Source organism: Cupressus sempervirens, chromosome 3, assembly GCF_028749045.1.
Source record: "Cupressus sempervirens isolate cs-2001-9-10 chromosome 3, ASM2874904v1, whole genome shotgun sequence".
In the NCBI taxonomy this organism is placed as follows: Eukaryota; Viridiplantae; Streptophyta; class Pinopsida; order Cupressales; family Cupressaceae; genus Cupressus; species Cupressus sempervirens.
The window spans coordinates 263,513,003-263,535,383 of NC_143120.1; the positions used below are offsets into that span (position 1 = coordinate 263,513,003).

Here is a 22,381-nt window from a genome sequence, read left to right on the forward strand (position 1 = left end):
TTTTAATGAAATGACTATTCTTGACAAAGTGTTTTTTCCACTAATTTGAAAGGGGAATATTGTAGATCTCTATGCCTATGTTTGCTATTAGTGTCCAAACACTTAGTCATTTACTAGGCAAGGTTGAATGATCATCATAATGACCAAGTCATCTAGTAAAGACCGAGCATACAAGGACTTATTTATTTTCTATATAAATGTTGACCAAGTCAGTGATTGTCGAGCACCTTAATTGAGGCTAATTTGTAAATGTAAGCTGAGCTATTATAGTAGAGATTAAGTAAATTAGAAGATAATTTTTGCTGAACAAATGGTAAGAAACATGTATTAGAAGTTGAGTGCTAGTATGAATGTTATTTATGACCAAGCCTCAATGCATTCCGATGCCAAGCAACCCAATTTTGTCATATGAATTTGTAATTGCACAAGCAATAATGTGAATAATTTTGCATGACTTTTAAATGATATTTAATGTATGTATAAATAGTTAAGATGGAGATTACATGTCATTGTAGAAGGTAATGATCTCAAGAAAGGAAAATCAACCAATCAAAAAATCAAAAAGAAATGACAAACAAAGATGAATTATAAACCATTGATAGAGATCTAGAAATTTTGAAGAACATATATTTAAGGAGGGTTCTAACCCTAGGATCAATATATAGTGTGTGAACAAAGAGAGATGATATAGTGTGTGAACAAAGAGAGATGGAATGCATGTTTGAATTAAAGTGTGAATGTGCAAGTGAAGAAGCAAACAAGGATAGAACAAAGAAAGAAAGGCTAAGTCTAGAATCAAATCAAACAAGGGATATCCAAGTAGTGATGAACTAAGAGGAGATTTAGATTGAGAGATCATATCAACACATTGTCTAGAGGAGATCCAAATTCATCTTATAGAGAAAACCAAGGATCAGGCACTAGATTAGTTTTCAACAAGATTGAATCAGGGAAAATCTGTTAACCAACTGATCCTAAGAAATCTATGTAAATCTCCTAAAGAAATTCTTACTCAATTGTAAATGTAAAATCCTTTAAAAGGGTAGGACTTAAAATTCTTGAATCATTAAACAAGGAAGACCCCTTGTAGGGTAGATCATATATTATGATCAAACATTATAACCCTAATAGGTTAACTTTATTGTTGCAACAGTGAAGATTTTTGGTTTTCATCCCTACCCCATTTTTACCTTCACATTGAAGTCTTTCTGAATTACCAAATCATTTGTGTTGGGTTGAATCTTTCATGGATGTTGTGTTTTTGGCATTATAGTTTTATGTTACATTTGAGATATGAGATGACTTAGGTGTAAAATCAGTAATTTGGTTTTGTAAATAAAAATTTAAGATCCTAATTCCCACTATTTTAATAACTTGTTTCCCATTAAATCCTTCCAACAATATATAGACACACACACAGAGAAATATGTGTGTGTGCATGCATATACATATACATATACATATACATATACATATACATATACATATATATATACATATATATATATATATATATATATATATATATATATATATATATATATATATATATATATATATATATATATATATTTGCATATAGACATATATATGTATACATACATACATATACATAAATTTTCCTGGATTGTTAAGAAATTTTCCTGTTTTAAAAAAACAACTTTATTTTTATACTATTGATTGTCATAAATCTTCTTCTCCTACTGCAGTCTGACGTCAGTACCTTAACAACCAAGCTCAATCAGGGATCTTTGCAGAAACTGGGCTGGGCTGGTTTTTGAAGGTGAAGTCTTAGTGATCTATGGACCAGGAACAAATAAAAACCCAAATGCACAGAGTAGAGCAGAAATTGTGCATGTCGATCTCGTTGATGCAAATGGTCAGATGCAAATTAGAATGAACATAAGTAATACTTTAATAGACAACTTCTTGCCACAGTTAATAGTTGGGTCCACAATACAAATTACTAAGTTTGATGTGCAAAGCAAATCACAGTTCGAACAAGGAGATGCAGCCTGCTTTCTTGCTTTAACAAACAACAAGAAGCTGACCACTATAAAACCTGTTTGCAACAACCACCATCTCACGCCTGACATGACAATTGCTCGCCTAAGAGACCTTGAATCCATCTATCCAGTAGGCTCCTTTGGTGCTATTGCCACAAGCTATCACAACAACAGAGGTCACCTTGAAGTACACGTCAAAGATGGTGACTCACAGTATGACATGGCCTCGGCAAATGCTTTCCCTCTATTTATTCAAATTTATCCCCATCTTCTCGCTCTGGACTAACAACTTCTTCCCTTCCTACTCATAACTACATTCTATATTTGCAGGTGCATGTACCAAGCAGCTATACAAATTTGTGGGCTCGTCTGATCTGCCTGGTCTCAACAGCAGACATGCCCTTACTACTCTTCAAATTTTTTGTCCGCAATACTACTCGGGGTTCACCAATCATCCGTCCATCACAGTCTTCATTTGTCGAACAACTTGATGACGAATGGACCAAAAACCACCTCAAAAGTCTTGCCAGATCCAATCTGCAGGCAAGTACAAAGTGCACATTCTTTTATATTCCAAATTCCACAAGACTATCCCATTCTTCCAACAACACATGCTTATGTCATTCATTTTGTAGGTTGTTGGCACACTGAAGGCTAGGAATACTCATTTGAAACCTTATGAGATGTGTTGCAGTACATGCCACCGTTCCTTGACATACGACAACTCTGTCAATCTTGACTCTGTTGACTGTACTCATTGTCACAGAACTGCGAAGCCTACATTTTGCCACAATTTGTTATGCACATTGCATAGACATGAAGGGAACATTGACTGCACCTTACAAGGGGATCTCCTTAAGCAACACTTTCCAGAGATTGCTTCCATAACATATGAGGAGTATCAAAAAAACATTTCAAAAATGGTCTATACACTCTGGAATCTCCAGCTATATGGCACATTCACATTGGCTATCAACAACAGTATTGTAAAGATTGTAAAGCAATGACTTCTAGCTGACATAAAGCATTGGTCTATACTTACAAAGCATCCACCCTCCTACGATGCACCACAATGAACTTTCTATTTTGCATGGCAACCTGTACACAGACTATATTTATATTTATGTCATGTAACAAACACTAATTTTGTATAGTGCAACAAAAAACAAAGATTACATTTCTCTCAACTACAAAGACATTGCCCACTGCTCATTATAAATGGACATCTATGCCTTATTCTGACTGTTGCTCATAGTTGCCAATATTGGCCTATTGATTTTCTGTAAATTATTGTTGTGTGTGTCTTCCAGCCCTTCAAACTTAAAAGACCTCTATTCAATTCATGCATATAAATATTTACTATATCTGTCAATTATTTCATTTCTCCAAATGGTTCTATAAATCTTTACTCTGTTTCAAATATGTTTTGTCAATTATTCTGCTTCCTCAAATTACTACTTTACTTCCTAGTTGATTCTATATGAGATAGACATTAGATTTCAACGCATCAATCATGTTTTCTGTGTTATGCATTACAGTATAACACTCTGCAACCTTAGCTGACGAGAAGCCAACAGAGCTATTTGTCGTCCCTTCTAGCAGAGGTAGTTGTTTCTTTGTCTTGACAAGAAAAAATTATTGTTGAGAATATCCATAAGATTTCATTCCCCCATCTTCACTGATAGTACCGTCCATCAGCTTAGACCCCTGTGCGTCTGTGTCTATTACAAGCTGCAATATCAGAGTTATGGTCTTGTTGAACCTTAAGAATTTGCAAGCTTCCATTCTAAATTATATGCCAGTTTTGTGATTTCCATAATTAAATCGCTTCTTCCTTTCATAACTATTCCTTAGGCTCAAGCTTAATGCATGATTAATGTTCTTAACTACCACCAATCACAATGCTTTATTTTTCTCTGGCACTGCTCAATTTCAATATTCTTCTTTTTAAATTGAACAAAATGATTGAAACTTAACAACAAACCGTGCAGATGAATCCTTCCATAGATTTCAAGATAGAAGAAGATGAGCAAATCAAACTCCAAATTAGCGTTATTATTGACATAAATAAAGATAATTGCTGGCATGTTTTGGCATGACTCGAATGTAGAAAATTACAAATTCTATTGTGATATTTCGTAAGCATGATATTCCTTTGTTTTTTGTGTGGCCTACCAAACCTGTGCATTGCTCAAATGTTGTTCGGAGCTCCGGAATGAAAAAGTTCATAGTACTAAGATGCAGCAGATGTCTATTGAAATCTTACAACTTCTTTTCAATAAAGGCTAAGTGCTGGAGATAAGAGTGTGATTGTGACTTTTAATCACCATAAATCTAGTGCACAATTATTCATTTCAATTTCTATCACATCTCATCATATAGTGTTTTCTTTCTGCATGTTTTCCTTCTGCAATTATTCACCTTTTGCATTAATACTTTGCCTCGTTTTATTGAGTTTCCTGGCTGTACATAGTTACTACTGTTGTAGGTCACTGTGTTGAAGTCAGAAACATACCAATATCACAATGAATAGCTTGAAATGTATGCCAGCCAACTATTTTGTTCTCTATCTATGTAAAACATATACTTGTGCGTGGTCAATTCTGGTAGAGCTCTCCATCATTTTGCAAATAAGCACTCAAATCAACTGGTTGTCCTTGATACAATGCTCAGCTTGTGCCACTACCATTGCTCTACATTGTTCCTACTAAATTTACTAATTTACTAGATTAATCTGTCATGCCTACACTTCTGAACTTACTAAATTAACCTGTCCTGTCTACACTTGGCAGGAACTATGCTGCCCTGCAGCTCTTGTTATTATTGCAACTTGCATATAGGTGGGAACAAATTTCAAAATTGAATTTTCACAGGGTAACAAATCTAGCAAAAGCAATACCCACCTAAAATAGACTCCGACCACTACACCATTCATCGTTCCCCACTATTACTTTTTATTTGGGCTGAAGTTAGTGGACGAAGTCACTAAACATGGCGTGACTTTGAAATTTATGTTATGACTGAGGTGACTTGACCATAATTCTCCCAAACTGCACTATCCTCACACTGCCATAGTCTGTTTGGCACAATTAGTGCTCTCTTTGGAAGACTGCTCGCCTTGTGGTCGTTTAGCGTACAATCTGGTAGGACCCACAACAGTAGGCCATCATGGCGGCATGACTCGTAGCAACTTGACATGGTATGCCATGATGTGTCATTATACAACCTTGCATTTTGTCTTAGACAATAGCTGTGTCTAAGTAAATATGCATTCTCTTGTATTCTTCTTCGCTACCACAGAAAATCAATAGTGTTTCTTTTGCCTTTATTATTCACTAAATGAGCTCGAATAGCTAGACGTGTAAGGTGCAGCTTATTCATTTTAGGGTGTTCTGGAGCTCCTCCAAAAAACAGTCTTTAGATCGTGCTCTATTTTTTAATCGAAGAATGATAATGTGTGACTTCAATGAGTAAAATTCTAATCCTAAATGGATCAGTAATATGTGTTTAAAGATTTATTATCTATCTGCTTAGTTTTTTATATCTAAACTAGTATTTGCACTTATAAGAGGTTCAAGGAATAAGTTGATAGAGTATTTCATAGATTTTAACTCTGCTGACATTAAAATTCAAAAACTCTATAGAGTATTTCAGAGAGTGTTTGAATTTTCAAGACTTTAACATCTAATGAAAATTCAAAAACTGCAGTTCCTTTGCATATTTGCTAGTTAGAACTTTATTCTACTTTTGATATATTTATTAAAATATATTAGAGTTGAGGCTCTATTGGACACATGTTAGGGGATTCCAACTTAATGTAACCACTTGCCTCAACTTTCCAATTGTTGTTTGAAATCAAGTGGAGAATTAATTCCACATGCACCAAACATTGAGGATTTTAATTGAAATAATAAATGTGATATTTTTCATTCTTAGGGGGTAAGTTCTTCCGGTATGTTAGGTGTTCACAATAGTGTCATCTAGAATATATGTGTCTAACATATCGAGGAGTTGAGCTCAATCATGTTTGCATAAGTTTATCATAGGCAAACTTTAGAGTACTTTGTGATGCAAATCTTTAAACACGTAAAACATTAAGTCAGACAAAAGGACATGCATTAGATTTTAATCATCATGTTATATTGTTGGATGCATATCCTCCATAGCCTTAGGAGGTAAAAATGTGGCCATCCATAGAATCAAGTATGTATGCAACTCAAAATATTTTTATATTTTAATATCTTTGATGTTTGGTTTTTTATTAAAATTCATTTATTTCAAATTGAATAGTCCATGTTTTCTCTTAATTGGATAGAGAGCAAGGAAGGAATCGTTTCCTTCTACATTACATCATTGTCTGTCTCATAGATTGTTTCATTTAAATTAATTATTTGATTTCTAGTGTATTATGTTTGGTTTTGTGTCTTTGACCATGTTCACACATTTTTTGTTCTTGTATATAAATCCCACATATGTGGTGGCTCAAGTTCCTAATAGTAATAGAGCACATGAAGATATGAAAAAGTGCTTTGTAGGTTGGTGTGTTGATCTCATGAACAATGTAGGTAATAAATTATGAAGTAGTTCATGTTTATTCACAAATTAATTACCTAATCTATTTGTATGTAGAATAGCTTGGTACAAGAGAAGGAAAATGAAGAAGAATTACTCACCTGTGTTGGAGTCTCTTCTTGCACTCTAATCAGGGTTTGAGTTGATTCAAATATGCCACCTGACACATTTGATAGAAGAATGACATTACTAGTTATTCATTATATTTTGAGAGTAGTTAAATGTAATATTCATCTTATTTAAATAGATATTGAATTTTTTGAAACAATATTTTTAAATAATAATAGTAAACAAATAATTATATACGAGCTGAATGAGATGAATTCATACATAATAGATTTATTTGTATTTTTAAATTAGCTTTTAAATTATTATTATTTATATTTGATTAATCATATATTTAGGTATATATATTAATTAATATTTCATTTATAAAACTAATAATTGTGTCTCTACAAGTTAGATAATAAGTTAGGGTTTACGTGACAGTCAGTATCATAGTTGAAGTTAAATAAAATGAAGTTGTTGTAGAAATTATGTTTGTGTTTACAATTAAGATTATAGATAGAGTTAAGATTTACGTCATGGCTAGATTCTCATAGAATTATGATGTTGTTTAAGATTAGTATTACGTCAAAATAAATAGACTAAGTTTATTTAATTGACAATAAAAATCTCTTCATATTAAACTATTAAACATGCAATATTACAAGATTTCATAAAATGATATAACTTATATAATATTAATTTATCATAGTTAGTCTAACATATTGTATGAAATTATTTTAAAACATGAACATTAATATATTTATTAAAAAAGTAAAATAAGCTTAAGATAAAGTACATATATATAATAAAACCTAAAGTGAATATAAGCACCAAATCTGCATGTAATAAAAATCAATGTCTCTACTTAGCATTAAAATGTGAAATACAAAAAATTAAAAGAAATTATAATGTAAAATATTGTCCAAATAAAATATATAAGCAATACTTCACCTAAATAAATTATTTTTAAAATTAAAGTAAAGGAGAAAACATCTTTATATATGAATATATCATATATTTATTTAAAACATGAAGTTTTTAAAATCTTATTCTAATCTTAGAATTAAATGTGATAGAAATGTTAATGAAAATAATCAGATTTAATTCATTTTAAAAATAATTAAAAAGTCTAATCTCAAACAGTAAATTAGTAAAATATATATTAAAGATATGTTTTCTTATTCAATTAAAATATAAATATGAAGTACAATTTCAGTTTGAAAAAAAAAAAAAAAACTGTAAAACAAGAGATAACATAATAATGCTTTGAAAATAAATTTAATATATTAGAAAAATATTAAACAAGGCCCTCAGCCCTTCCTCAAATCTTCATTCACACATTAAATTAAAATTAAGCAAGTAAACATGTAAGATTAAAAATGGCTTGCACATTACCAAAGCACTTTGCATAGGAACCCTCACAAATTCATTGCAACCCTCACAAAGTTATTGCAATAATTGCAGATGCAGTTGGATGGGAACAAACGACGATTGGTTGTGCCAGAGAAATTCATTAGTTGTTGCCTCTTAATGCCTATGAGACATAAGGCATAAACCTACACATTGTAATTTGTGTGTGAAATGGCTGGCTGTGCGTGAGATAATAAATGCATGTATTTTGGAGAATTCACTTCATATGAGAAGCCTATCCATATGAGAAGCCTATCGGCTTAATTATAGTCAACAATATAGTTCATTTACATTTTCTATATTTTTACATATAGTTAAAATTCTCCCTTTTACATATAGTTAAAGATTTCTCCTTCACATGTTGATATGTCCTCTACACTCTTAGCTTATTGTAACATATTAGTTTATGGATTTGATATACTATTTCTATAAATTAATAAAATGGACCTGCGATCTTGAACCCAATTTGAATTTTTAACAATAGGACACTTCAAACATAGGTACTAAGAAACCTGAGAAATATAGAAGAATATTACACATAGTAAAAAGAAATTAGGAACTCTAAGAATAATATAAATTAAGATATATATATAGGATCTGTTGATTACAAATGTAGCCTTTTGGGCTTAGAATTGAAAGAATAAAATAATTTGGCAAAACTCCAGTGAATGCACTCGGCGGGAAAACTCTGTGGGAACGTTTAGCTGTCTGTACAGTAATTATAAATTATGAAGTTCTTCTTCACCTATTCAAGTTTCTAGTGCTTGCTTGACTCCAATGCCTCTGCCCCGTACCATGAATTCACAGAGCAATCAGAGGAGGCAGAGCATGTCTCCACTTTGAAGATTGCATAAGATGCTACAAATGGGGATTTGCTCCATTCAACCTTCTGCCTGTGGTCGCCCAATCATCAACATTTCAGAGGGTGGAATATATTCTCATTGCCCTTGAACACTATCACCAGTGTTCCATCCACAGAAAACCTACACAATGTCAGAAATAAACATTATTAACTACAATTTTAAGGATGTTAAAAGCACAAGAGCCAGGACAAAGAGGGCATTGCCTAATCGATATGAAGTTGCGGGGACATTAGTATCAACTCACATGATCTGCTTGGGGTTCCACAGGAGGGAGTACGTGTGGAAGTCTGCGGTGGGGTCGAACCAGAGGTAGAATTGTTGTTCATGGTTTCCTTTTCCATGAGAGAACACATTGATGTGCATTATGTATGGATCTCCCGAAAGATTCCCCAGGAAATTGAAGTCTATCTCGTCGTGCTTATCACCTTTTGAGGAGAGTCGTGACAACAAATGAATGTTTTATTAGGCCATGCTCAAATTCCCACAATAATACAAATACTGACCACTACTAATTTGAGAAGGACAAAAGAATTGCAGGGACTGACTCACATGTACCGACCGAGTTACTGGATACCAACTTGAGTTGCATATCAATCTCGCCAAAGAGATATACCTTCTTTGATTGGAACCCAAAACCTATTTCCACACACCAAAGGCAGAGGAGGATATATAATCCATTCAACATAATGTAAAAATCACACACATATATAAGGAGTAAGAAAATGAGATGAAGTACCTGAGGACAAATCGAGAGTTAGCTACAAGTCTTGCCCATTTTCAAGTATTTTAGCACGATCATTTCCCCATGTGATGTTAAAGTCATTATAAAAATTTGCAGAAACACGGTGGAAGAGTGAAAGTGCAAGGCTAAAGAGGATACATAGAATGAAGTGGTCCATTGGGAATGGAAGATGAGAATGTAGAAAGTACGAATACTGATAGAGCTAACGATGTGAATGTTGATTGCAGAGGAATATCAGCAGGATTTATATAGAGGTAGGATGAGGAAGGGAAGGAAAGTAGGAAGAATCTTCCCTAAATATGTGATGAGAGTTGGAGCGCACGTTGTATTTAGAGCGCGAAGAGATTATTGTTGTGTACAGTTGGCGAAGGTGTGCACTTGCTGAAACAGTTGTATTCCATCACCATGAGTTCGACGCTTCTTACAATACATTTTCTGACTTCTCATCATCTGCTAAGTGGTCAAATGAGTGAAAGCTGGAGAGCAACTATATGGGCAAGCGATCTATCCGGTGGGTGGTGATAATAACATTGTTTAATTGTGATTCATTTTTTATTTATTAAAAGAAGAGATGGTTAATAATCATTTGGAATAGCTTTTAAAGGTCATTAATGTCATTAATTATTCAAAGTCTATCAGATTGAGATGCATAACCTTTTGATATAAACTATATAAATTTTTCTTAATGTTTCAAATCATGTTTATGTTTCATCAATCTTGCTATTTATTCTATTTTGTTTCTTTTATCAATAAATGATCGAAGCTTTGTATTATATTGAATAAAATAAAATTGAATTTAAAGAATTCTCCATTCAAATGGGCACAGGTAGGAAAAAATGGAGCAAGAAAACCTCTAGTCTCACCTAGGACCGAAGTCCAATATTATACAATTTAAAAGGGGCATACTCTATTTTATATGAAACTTCATACAAGTGTTTACAAAATTTGATGAAACAATTAATAACAAATAGAATTCTTTTGAAAAAGGGGACATATATCAAAGGAGAGGCAAGGTTTGGAACTAAATTCATCAAGGATCCTACCATGAAGAAGTGATTGGCCAACCACCTGCATGACAAAATACAACTATCTTCCAATATGGGAATATTACCAAATCAATGTGATCGAAAAAAGTGGGAGGAGTAAAAAGACCAATCAACATATTGAGAGACTCTTCATACAATAAGAATCCTAAATTGTACCAATGGAGTTAATCAAAAGAGTTGTATCATATGCTTTAAATGAATCTTTATCTAAAATCTCATCCCTTATCCTATTCAGTTTACTATTTTTACTTAGAGTGGATTACATATCTAGGGTTCTTAACTAGTTTGAATGAATAGATCAATCAAAATTATATTAACTAATTTCAATAATTTAAGATGTTCATTGATTCATCTTATTCTTATCATATACTTATGAGTTTAAGAGGAGAATTTTGAATCAGTAGCCAACTTGAATTCATGCATATTGCCTAAGGTTATAAGATAATCAATGTCAGGGAAATCAATAAACACCTTTCTTTTCTTAAAGCATAATGAAGTGCAAACTAAATCCATAATGATGAAGGGGAAGAAGTAGAGTAGTGGTAACTGGACAAAATACAAATTCAAGCAAACAAGCCCAAAGGTTTATTTTAAATACCTCACAAATACAAATCGGCTTAACATCCTATCTAAGTCTCCTTCATTAATTATTATTGAGGAAATGAACTCAATCAAATAACAAATCATAGATCAACATTAGTAGCTAAAAACTAGTAGTATTTGTTCAATAATGATTATAATCTTTAATAACAAAGATCTAGCTCAGTCCCAAAAGACTAGAGAGAAGAAATCGAAAGGGAACATAAAAGGCTTCAATCCAAGCTAGGGTAAGGCAACAAATAAAGTAATCAAAAAACCTAGAAACATCATCTATTGGGTTAATGATCCTACTACACCTCTCATATTTGGCAAACCCTCTGAATGCCCTTGTCCTCACTTCCAAAGCATAAAAGAGGGGAAAGATAACAACTCTTGGGTTGTTAAGCATTGATTGATGCCTACTCATATTTGTATAGAATTATTTAAATACTTAATGTTTTATGATTGTATATCAGATGCCTTATAAATGCAAGTAGATTTACTTGCTACGAATGTCTGTCTAATAGTAAAAGAGACTATACTTAATGTTTCATGATTGTATATTACATGCCTTATAAATGCAAGTAGATTTACTTGCTATGAATGTCTGTCTAATAGTTACTTCTTATAAAGGTGCATCGTACTTCTACTAAACTATCCTTTGTTCTAATCTTAGTATTCTACTTAACTTAATTCTATTTTGCTAAATATATAAAGTCTTCCCTCCCACTCCTTTATTTGCCAAATTATCAGCTTCTAAATTCCCTTCTCGATAAATATGTTGAATTCTAATCTCCTCAAATTGATCTATAAGATTAAGTACACTTTCTAGTTTAGCATTTAGTATCCATTTTGGTGTTTGTCACTTTCTAATTGCATTTAGGGTTATTTGTGAATCACCTTCAATAATTAACTTCTTAATATTCTTTTTCATGCTTGATTTTAATCCTTCTTTTAATGCTACCAATTCAGCTATATTATTAGTTACATTACCTAATGGTTTAGCTCATTTTAATATCCAATCTCTATTTTTGATATAACTATACAACCCAATCTTGCTTTCCTAGGATTCCCTCTAAAAGCTCCATCAAAGTTTAATTTTGTAAGAAACGATAAGATAGAGCAAGGAAAAGAAAGCAATCCAAGTAAGTTAAGTGTGAAACAATGTTACCATGAGATAAGCAAAACCCAAGAGCATACACCAAAATAGTTCAACTATGGAGACAAGGATTTATAAGGGGAAAGAAAAGAAAACCCCTTGTGAGTATTATGAATGAAGACAAATGCCTAGAGAAGAGAGAGAGAGAGAGAGTGGTGGAGCAAAATAGCTCAATACAATAACATCAAAGTGATGTGTAGAGAAGAAAGAGAGAGGAGCATCTCTTTAAAGAGATGAGAAAGGAGTTGCATGTGTTCGCATGTGTAACTCCCATTTCTATGAATGCCACATTCATAATAGGTGTGTGCAAAGTGTCACAATCCTCTTAAGGAGGATAAACTAAATTCTTTAATAAAGGAATAATAAAAATGAGTTGTCCTCACATGTGGACTAAAGGACAAGTAATGGCATGTTCTCCACATGTGTACAATAGGACAAACTACATTTAGGGATCCTTGAAATATACCAATTAAATATATCCAAGGGAAGATTAATATTTCTAACACCCCCTCTTAATCTTTACTTGGGGAGCTTATATCAAAGAGTTGTAAACCCAAATTTTTACAATGAAATTGAAATCTCTCTTTAGAAAGTGGTTTTGTCAAAATATCAGCCAGTTGATGTTCACCCTTACAATAAAGGAGAGTAACTTTCTTGTCTTCAATTTGTTCTCAAATGAAGTGATGTTGAAGAGAAATATGTTTGGTTCTTGCATGAAAAACTAGATTCTTCTCCAAGGCAATGACACTTTGATTGTCACAATATATGAGGGTAGGTGCTTGTTGAGATAAACCCAAATCTTCAAGAAGTCTTCTAAGCCATAAGGCTTCCTTAGCTGCATTAGTACAACCTTTGTATTTAGCTTTAGTTGAGCAAAGAGAAATAGAGTGTTCTTTTTTACTTTTCCAAGAAATTGCACCTGAACCAACAAAGAAACAATAGCCACAAGTGGATTTCTCATCATTGGAATCTCCACCTAGATTGAAATCAGTAATGTATTAATAGTTCCTTTAATGTATCTTAAGATTCTTTTAGCAACTTTAAAATGAGTTTGTTGAGGTTCAGACATAAATCTGGAAACTAAAGCAACACTATAAGCAAGATTAGGTCTAGTAAGAGTTAAATAATTTAAACTTCCTACCAGTTGCCTATACAAGGTTTCATCAACAAAAGGAGTATTCATATCAGCCATTGATTTAGTTCCTAATTCACATGGAATTGAAACATGGTTAGAACCATTCATCTTAAATTTTTCTAAAAGGTCATGAGCATACTTGCTTTGAGAAAGAAAGATACCCTTAGGAGTTTTCCATATTTGCATACCTAAGAAGTAATGTAAAATACCTAAATCAGTCATTTGAAATTAATTTTTAAGTTGAAACTTAATATCAGAAATCAAAGCATCTAAACTAGAAGTGAGAATTAGATCATCCACATAAACAATAACAATGATAATATCATCTTTAGTATGTTTAATATAAAAATTAGGATCATTCTTACTTCTAGAAAAGCCTTGAGAAATAAAGAATGAATTAATTTTAGAATACCATTCTCTAGGTGATTGTTTAAGACCATAAATAGATTTTTTTAATTTGCATACCAGATTTTCACTACCTTTCTTAACAAATCCAGGAGGTTGAGCCATATAGATTTCTTCATGTAAATCACCATTTAAGAAGGCACTTTTAACATCCATTTGATGAATGGGCCAATTCATTTTAGATGCTAAAGCAAGAACTAATTTGATAGTAGGCATTTTAGCAACATGGGCAAAAGTTTCATTATAGTCTAATCCTTCAATTTGTGAAAAACCTCTAGCAACTAATCTAGCCTTAAATTTACTAATTTCATTATTAGCATTCAATTTTGTTTTGTATAACCATTTACATGAAACTATATTCTTGCCATGAGGTAACTTGACTAAGTCCCAAGTTTGATTAGCAATTAAAGAGTCATATTCCTCTTGCATGGCCTTTTGCCAATGAGGTTGAGAGTTAACTTGATCAAAAGACTTAGGCTCAGTAGAATTCATAATAGTAGTCATCAAAGCATAATTACAATAATTAATCCTTCTATCTTTAATTCCATCAAATCTAGTAATATAGTCATCACTTTCATTAATTAAGCTTTGAGCCCATTTAGGTTTATGTTTAGTTGTAATGGAATCATCACTAGAGGAAGAATCATTATCAATAAAAGCATCATTAGTAGCTATTTGAATATCATTACTAGTAGAAGCAGAAATAATAGGTGAAGCTTGAGTTGTAGGATTAAGAGGAGTAGGGTTAAGAGAAGGAGGTTGGTCCTCCATTAGCACAATTTCAGTGCCACTGAATTCTGCATCATGTGTAGTAGAACAATCATGGACACCATTTTCTTCAATGCAAACATCTCTTGTAACTTGAACTTTGTTAGTAGTAGAATCATAAACACGATAACCCTTAGTCTTTTCATCATAACCAACAAAAATATAAGGAGAAGACTTAGCATCTAATTTATGCCTTTTTTGTTTAGGAGTATGAACATAAGCAACAGATCCAAAAATCTGCAAATGATGTAAATTAGGTTTTCGATTAGACCAAGCCTCTTCTGGAGTAATATCCTTGAGAGCTTTGGTAGGAGTCTTATTAAGAATATAAGTTGCACAAAACATGGCTTTAGCCCAAAATTTATAATGCAATTTCTTAGCATGTAACATGCATCTAGCCATTTCAACAATGGTCTGATGCTTTCTTTTTACCACACCATTTTGTTGTGGTGTATAAGGAATAGTAAGCTCGTGTTTAATTCCACATGATTTCAAATAAGACTGAAAAGTATTATTGACATATTCCTTGCCATTATTAGTTATGAGAATTTTAAGTTTAAAACCAGATTGCCTTTCAACATATAACTAAAATTCAATGAATATATCAAGAACTTGATCCTTGCTATGCAAAAAATAGATCCAAGTTCTTCTAGAAAAATCATCAACAAAGGTAAGTGCATACCGAGAACCTTGGATGGAGTTATTCTCCATAGGGCCCAAAAGGTCACTATGGACAAGGTACAACTTATGAGTTGCCCACCATGATTTACCACTTGGAAAGGGCTCCCTATGCATCTTACCACTCATACAACTAGTGCAAGCAATCTTAGAAGGAATAATGTGAGGCAAACCATCAACCATATTTCTTTTTTGCATTAAAGTAATATAATTTGAATTTAAATGGCCAAGTCTTTCATGCCATATATTGAAATCAATGGAAGTATGTAAAGAATATCGTGAACTAGTAAATTCATGGAATTTAAATAAACTGTCATTATCCATTTTAGCATGAGCAATCACTTGCTTAGTTTGAGGATCTATCACATAACACATATCTTTATACAATTCAACTTTATAGTCCTGACATAACTTTGAAACAGAAAGCAAATTAGTTTTCAGATCAGGAACATACATATATCACACAATTTACCATTAGGAATAGTTACATCACCTAAACCTTCAACTTTACAAGTTTGATTATTAGCTAACTGAATAGAAATCTTAGCAATATCAGGTTGCAGAAAATCAAAGATTTCCTTATGAGAAGTTACATGTTGTGATGCACCACCGTCAATAATCCACTCTAAAGGTTTACAAACATTATAGCTACAAGTAAAAGCATGAGGAGAATTAGAACCATTAGAGTTACTTTTTTTATGATTTGATTTTTTATTATGGTTACTGTTGTTCATAGGTTTTTTTTATCATTTTTCTTTTCAAAACAGTTATTGACAACATGAGCATCTTTGCCACAATAAGAGAAATGAGGTTTGGAATTTGAATGATTCCTTTGATTATTATTATTGTGATTGTTATTATGATGATTGTTATAGTTATTGTTATGTTTGACATTAGATTTATTATTGGAATTATTAGAATTATTAGAATTATTATTATAGTGTTTGTTATTATTATGATGATTATTAGTATTTGAACGAAAGTTATTACTATTTGAATTTCGAGACATAAATGCATGTTTAGTTGATTTAAGAGTACCAAACTGAATTAGCTTAGCTTCTTCCTGTCTTAATAAATTTTGAAAAATAACATAAGTTAACTGAGCAATTAATGTAGGAATAGCAAGTTGTGCATGAATATTAGTTATAAACTATTGAAACTGTCTAGGAAGCCACTTTTTAAGAATAATATGAATTAAGCGAATGTCATCTAACTGAACACCTAAAGCAACAAGATGACTTTTAATAGAATCAAATTTTTTAAAAAATTCATCCGTGTTCTTAAAATCTGTATACCTGAGATCTTCAAGTTGATCCTGCAACTATATTTTGTGGGATTCATCTGCACTGTGATACTTGGTTTGCAAAATTGACTAGGCGTCATGAGCTTTAGAACAATGTGCAATTAAAACATATAAATTTGGAATAATGGAAATACCAATTAAACCTAAAGCTTCTTCATTTTTAAGTTTCCAAGTATCGTTTTCATCTTGGGTAGCCATTGAACCAGGTTCAACAGAAGGATCAATGGCTATCTCGAATAGGTGTTTAAAACGAAATATAAACGAAATATGTGTTTTTCAGGAGTGATAATTAGAGCTATTAAGTTTTATTTTTGGAATTAAGGTTGACATCTTTATTAAAAAAAAATGCCCCCCCAATAGAAATATGACTTAAAAATTAACTAGAATTAATTTAAAAAAAAACTTGCTGAAGAAACTATGATTAAGTTTCGGAAAAAAAGATAAATGAAAAAGAAATGAAACCGAATGATAGAACCCTGCAAGTAAGCGTTAGAATAATTATTAATCTGCAACAAAAGAATAATGCAAAGGTGCTTTAGAATAATTAATAAGGAATAAAGAAGAGGCATTTTAAAATAATTAAATGATTATTACATTAAAAGAATGTGAGATAGAGGAATCCAACTAGCTATAATTAGGATTCCTAATGATTCAAAATGATGGTAGGAAAAAAAAAACTTATAAATAATTATAGAGGTCAGATTTTTAAGTTATAAATTGATTTTATAACTTTATAATAAGACAAATAAATTAAATTAAAAAATATTAAATGATAAACCAATAAAGTCCTTAATGAAGGAATGATAATGAAATTTTTTTTAAGATACTTATAAATAACTAATTATATATAAAAGATTTGATTAAAAAACTTTATTAAAAAGTTTTGATTTAAAACCAAAACCAAAAGCTTTGATTTAAAACCAAAGGGTTAAAAAATGATAACTTTAAACTTTAAAACAAAACTTTAAGCTTTAAAATAAAACAAAACTTTTAAATCTTAAGAATACCAAACAATACGTTTTGAAAAAAGAACGATTTGAAGGAAAGACGTTGCATGAAAAAAAATTGAAACAAAATGGAGGCGGCTGAAATAATACACTGGTTTGTGGAAAGAATTCGATGGTGAAACGGATGAAACCTGAGTTGCAGTAGCAACAAACAGATAAAACCCTAACACAAGTTGTAGCAACAACAAACAGATGAAACTTGAGTAAAGCTCAGTCATAGCAGCAGGAAAGGATGAAACCCTAACCCTAGTTCCTCCAATGGTAGCGCACGGAAAGAGATAATAGAACGACGTATAAACCATCTCGAACACACTGTCGTTCTCTTAATCAAGCGTTCAGATTGCTAATGGAGGAAACTTAGGCGGCCAACAAGATTGATTAAAAAAGGCATGCAGCAGAAAAAATTTGTATAATGTAAAACGCTTGGCAAAGGGGGATGAGAACTAAAAGCACAAATCAAGAAAAATGGCAGAGAAATGCGAAAAGAATCTAGCCGAACAATAGATACATAATGCGAAAACAATAAAATATATTTGAAATTCAAAAAAAATAGATTAGGAAATATATTAAATTTTAAAAAAATGAGTAGGAAATATATTAAATTTCTAATTTTTTTAAAAACTAATCTATTGAATGTCCTAAGGTTTTTAAAATCACACTTAGGATTATTATTTCCTTAATATTATTGTAGGGAATTTTTAAAAAAAATTAAATGATAATAATTAATCTATAAATTTGCACAAATTAAATGCTACTATTCCACATACACTAGAATAAATATTTAAAATATTTAAAATTAAAAATTGCACAATTTATAATAAATGAGTGCTATATAATAAATGCTTCTTGTTTTGGCGGCACACCTTCCAAAAGAAGAGCAAAAAAAAATTAAATTTTTTGATAGGAAAACCCTTTGGCGGCAAGCCTTCAAAAGAGGGTTAGTAAAAGAAATGATAGAAGATGATAAAAATAAATATAAAATAAAACCTGCACACACAAGATGTTAGGATGAGCTAAAAATTACAACACAAACTTCTTCTCTCAATAACGTCTCCAAATAAGGTGTACTCTAATGAATGGTAACCTTCAACACAAAAACTTAAAACGAGGATTAGTGATCAAGCTTTGATACCATGTAAAAAACGATAAGATAGAGCAAGGAAAAGAAAGCAATCCAAGTAAGTTAAGTGTGAAACAATGTTACCATGAGATAATCAAAACCAAAGAGCATACACCAAGATAGTTCAACAATGGAGACAAGGATTTATAAGGGGAAAGCAAAGAAAACCCCTTGTGAGTATTATGAATGAAGGCAAATGCCTAGAGAAGAGAGAGAGAGAGATAGTGGTGGAGCAAAATAGCTCAATACAATAACATCAAAGTGATGTGTAGAGAAGAAAGAGAGAGGAGCATCTCTTTTAAAGAGATGAGAAAGGAGTTGCATGTGTTCGCATGTGTAACTCCCATTTCTATGAATGCCACATTCATAATAGGTGTGTGCAAAGTGTCACAATCCTCTTAAGGAGGATAAACTAAATTCTTTAATAAAGAAATAATAAAAATGAGTTGTCCTCACATGTGGACTAAAGGACAAGTACTGACATGTCCTCCACATGTGTACAATAGGACAAACTACATTTAGGGATCCTTGGAATATCCCAATTAAATACATCCAAGGGAAGATTAATATTTCTAACGTTCCATCCTATCGGAGGTGTAACCCATTTATATTATTTCCTAGCTATATTATCCTTTTTAGGACAAACTAAGGGAGGATTAATCAAATGTGGCTAGTTTTTCCTCATATTCTCATCCCATACCGATCGAAGAATGTACCTTCCACCTTGGATGTGTTCCTAAGATGGCAATTTATAACTTTTGTGATGGTTGCCTCAACTTTATTGAAAAATGTTATCTAAGTTCTAAATTTTGAAATATTCGTCTATTTCTTTCCGTCCATATTTTTCACATAGTGATTGCAAGTCTGATATTCCATAATTTATCATATACGCTAACCCTATTCTTAATAGGCCAACCCCTAATAAATCCCTTGATATCCTGAGCTATAGGGGATGTCCATTTCAACTTATTCTTAACCCAATACCAACAATCTTGTGCAAAGTGGCACTTAAACAAAATATGCTCCATATTTTTAGATTCATTTTTACATAGACTGCATTTGGATGGTCCGTCAAACCCCATTTTAGAGAATCTATCAGCTATAAGAATTCAATTCTAAATTTCCATCCAAAGAAAGATACTAGCCTTAGGTAGGCATGCTAAATCGTAGCATAGATCCAAGGGTATAGTAATATTATCCCATCTTTGTGCGTTAATTATAAGATCATATTCTAGCCTAACTTTGTATATTCCATCATTAGATGCTCCCAGATGAGTTTATCTGCTCGATTATTATGAATCACAGATCTACCCTTGAGGATATTTTCGAGGATAGTTTTATCTATACTTGGAATATTAATATTATCTAAAGATTTCCATACCCAAGTGTCGGTCTCATCAATCCTGATAAGTTTTTTGGCATCTGAAACATTGAGTCCCCAAATATAAGTTATGACATTGATGTTGTTTTTGGATATTCCAGAATTAATAATCGGTGGTTGACCATCCCATGAATCATCCCAAAACAATGCTTCATCAGCTCTACCTAAATTCCAAGTTAGATATTTGCTGACTAGAGGCCTGCACTTCATCATAAAATTCCAATTTTCTAAGCCACTTGGTGAATTTCTAATTCTAAAGAGAGAGGAAGGGTTTAATGGATTAAGATATTTATTATAATGTATTTTTTTCCTATTTTTAAATCATTTTTCTTGTATAGACATAATACTAGCTTTGCTCATTCTTCCCCATTTTGCCAACTGAATTTTTATACCCAATCCTCCTTTATTCTTAGGATGACATATCTTATCCCATTTTATTAGTGGTCATTTCTTTTTCTCTTCTGTTCCACTTGAGATTTTTAAAGATTTTTCCTTCCAACTTTTTATTAACATTATTCAGTAGCGGAAGGCAAGATAGATGATAAGTAGGAATATCTGACATAATTGATTTAATTTTTGTTACTCTCCCAGCTTTAGTTAGCCGTTTTTCTTTCCATGATTCTGTTTAATTTTCTACTCTTTCTAAGATATTGTCTCATCCTTTCTTACTCCTAACTCCTTATTCTAAATATATCCCTAAATATTTGGATGGAAAGTTACTCTTTTTGTATCCCATATTATTTCATATGTATTACTCCATGTTCCTTGGAGTGTTTAAAAAGAAAATTTTTGATTTTTCTTCATTAACCTTTTGTCTTGATGCTCTTGAATAATCCAATATAATTTGTTTGAAAGCTTTGATTTCTTCCTTGGTACTAATTCTTGGAAGAATGGTATCATCAGCAAACTATTGATGGGTAGTATTTGGAACATTCTTAGTAACAATAATGCGTTTAATTAATCCTACACCTTTTACCTTTTGAATAGCTCTACCAAATGCTTCTGCCACAATTCTAAAAAGAAGAGGTGACATGGGGTCTTCTTTTCAGATACCCCTTGAAATCTTGAAGAAACCTTCAGGAGTACCATTAATAAGTAGTGAGACTTTTGGAGTATATATACAGTTAAAAATTATATTTATCGATTGTTTGGAAAATCCAAACTTTTCTAGGCATTTACATAAAAACCTCCAATTTACAATGTCATATACTTTTTTTATATCTAACTTCATAAACATACATGCTTCTTTATTTTTAATTGTTGAATGTATAGTTTCTTGAATGATGGATATTCCATCAATTATTGATCTACTAGGTACAAACAAAGTTTGCTCTTCTGAGATAAATTTTTGGAAGCAAAGTTTTAATCCTATTTGCCATTGCTTTTAAATAAATTTTATATATTGTATTGCATAATGCAATGGGATGAAAATATAAAGGTGACACTGTTGCAACATTTTTTGGTATTAATGCTAAAAAAGTATTATTAATTTCAGTTAAGATTGATCCCCCATTTCTAGCTGCCTCTATTATTTTCCATAATTCTTCCCCTAAGATTTGCTAGCAGTTTTGGAAGAAAAAAGCTTGGAAACCATCAGGCCTTGGAGATTTATCTGGGCTAAGCTTAAAAAGGGTTGATTTGATTTCTTCTTTTCTAAAAGGTTTATTGAGCTCCATGTTATCAAATTCTATGATAACTTTAGGTATATTACTAAGCATAATTTTTTGTTTGGTTAAATTGGATGAGTAATAATTGTTTAATAGATTCTCATAGTATGTGATGAAGGTTTGAGCAATTTTTGTTGGATTATTGATAGTACTATCATTATTATCTTTAATTTCAGTAATAGTTTTAAAAGCTCTGTCATGTATTGTATAGTTATGAAAGAATTTTGTATTTCTATCTCCTTTTGCTAACCATTTTTCTCTTGAATTTTTTCTCCAAAGACTTCTTCCTTTGCCAAAATGTCTTCTTGTATAATAAATAGTTCTTATTCTTTAATGATTTTTTCATTGTCCATACCATTTTTAATAATTTCACTAATTTTTTTTTAAAGATCTTTGTTATTTAGTTTGTCTTGGAATATATTATTGAAATGTGTTTTATTCCATTTCTATATATTTTCTTTGAGAGTTTTGAGTTTTGAAACAAAACAATAC

General features: G+C 31.7%; 1 protein-coding gene across 2 annotated transcripts; it reads left to right on the plus strand.

Moving 5' to 3' along the window:
* Window positions 1-1,641: 1,641 nt before the first annotated feature.
* LOC149565901 (uncharacterized) lies at window positions 1,642-3,248 on the plus strand. 2 transcript variants are annotated; one of them, XM_089817292.1, is made up of 3 exons: window positions 1,646-2,219; window positions 2,337-2,549; window positions 2,642-3,248. In XM_089817292.1, the coding sequence occupies exons 2-3, from the start codon at window positions 2,403-2,405 to the stop codon at window positions 3,011-3,013; spliced, it is 519 nt and encodes a 172-aa protein (XP_089673418.1). In that variant the 5' UTR covers window positions 1,646-2,219; window positions 2,337-2,402; the 3' UTR covers window positions 3,014-3,248. The 2 variants fall into 2 exon arrangements, with proteins under 2 accessions (XP_089673419.1, XP_089673418.1); XM_089817293.1 differs by having other exon boundaries at window positions 1,642-2,549.
* Window positions 3,249-22,381: the final 19,133 nt, after the last annotated feature.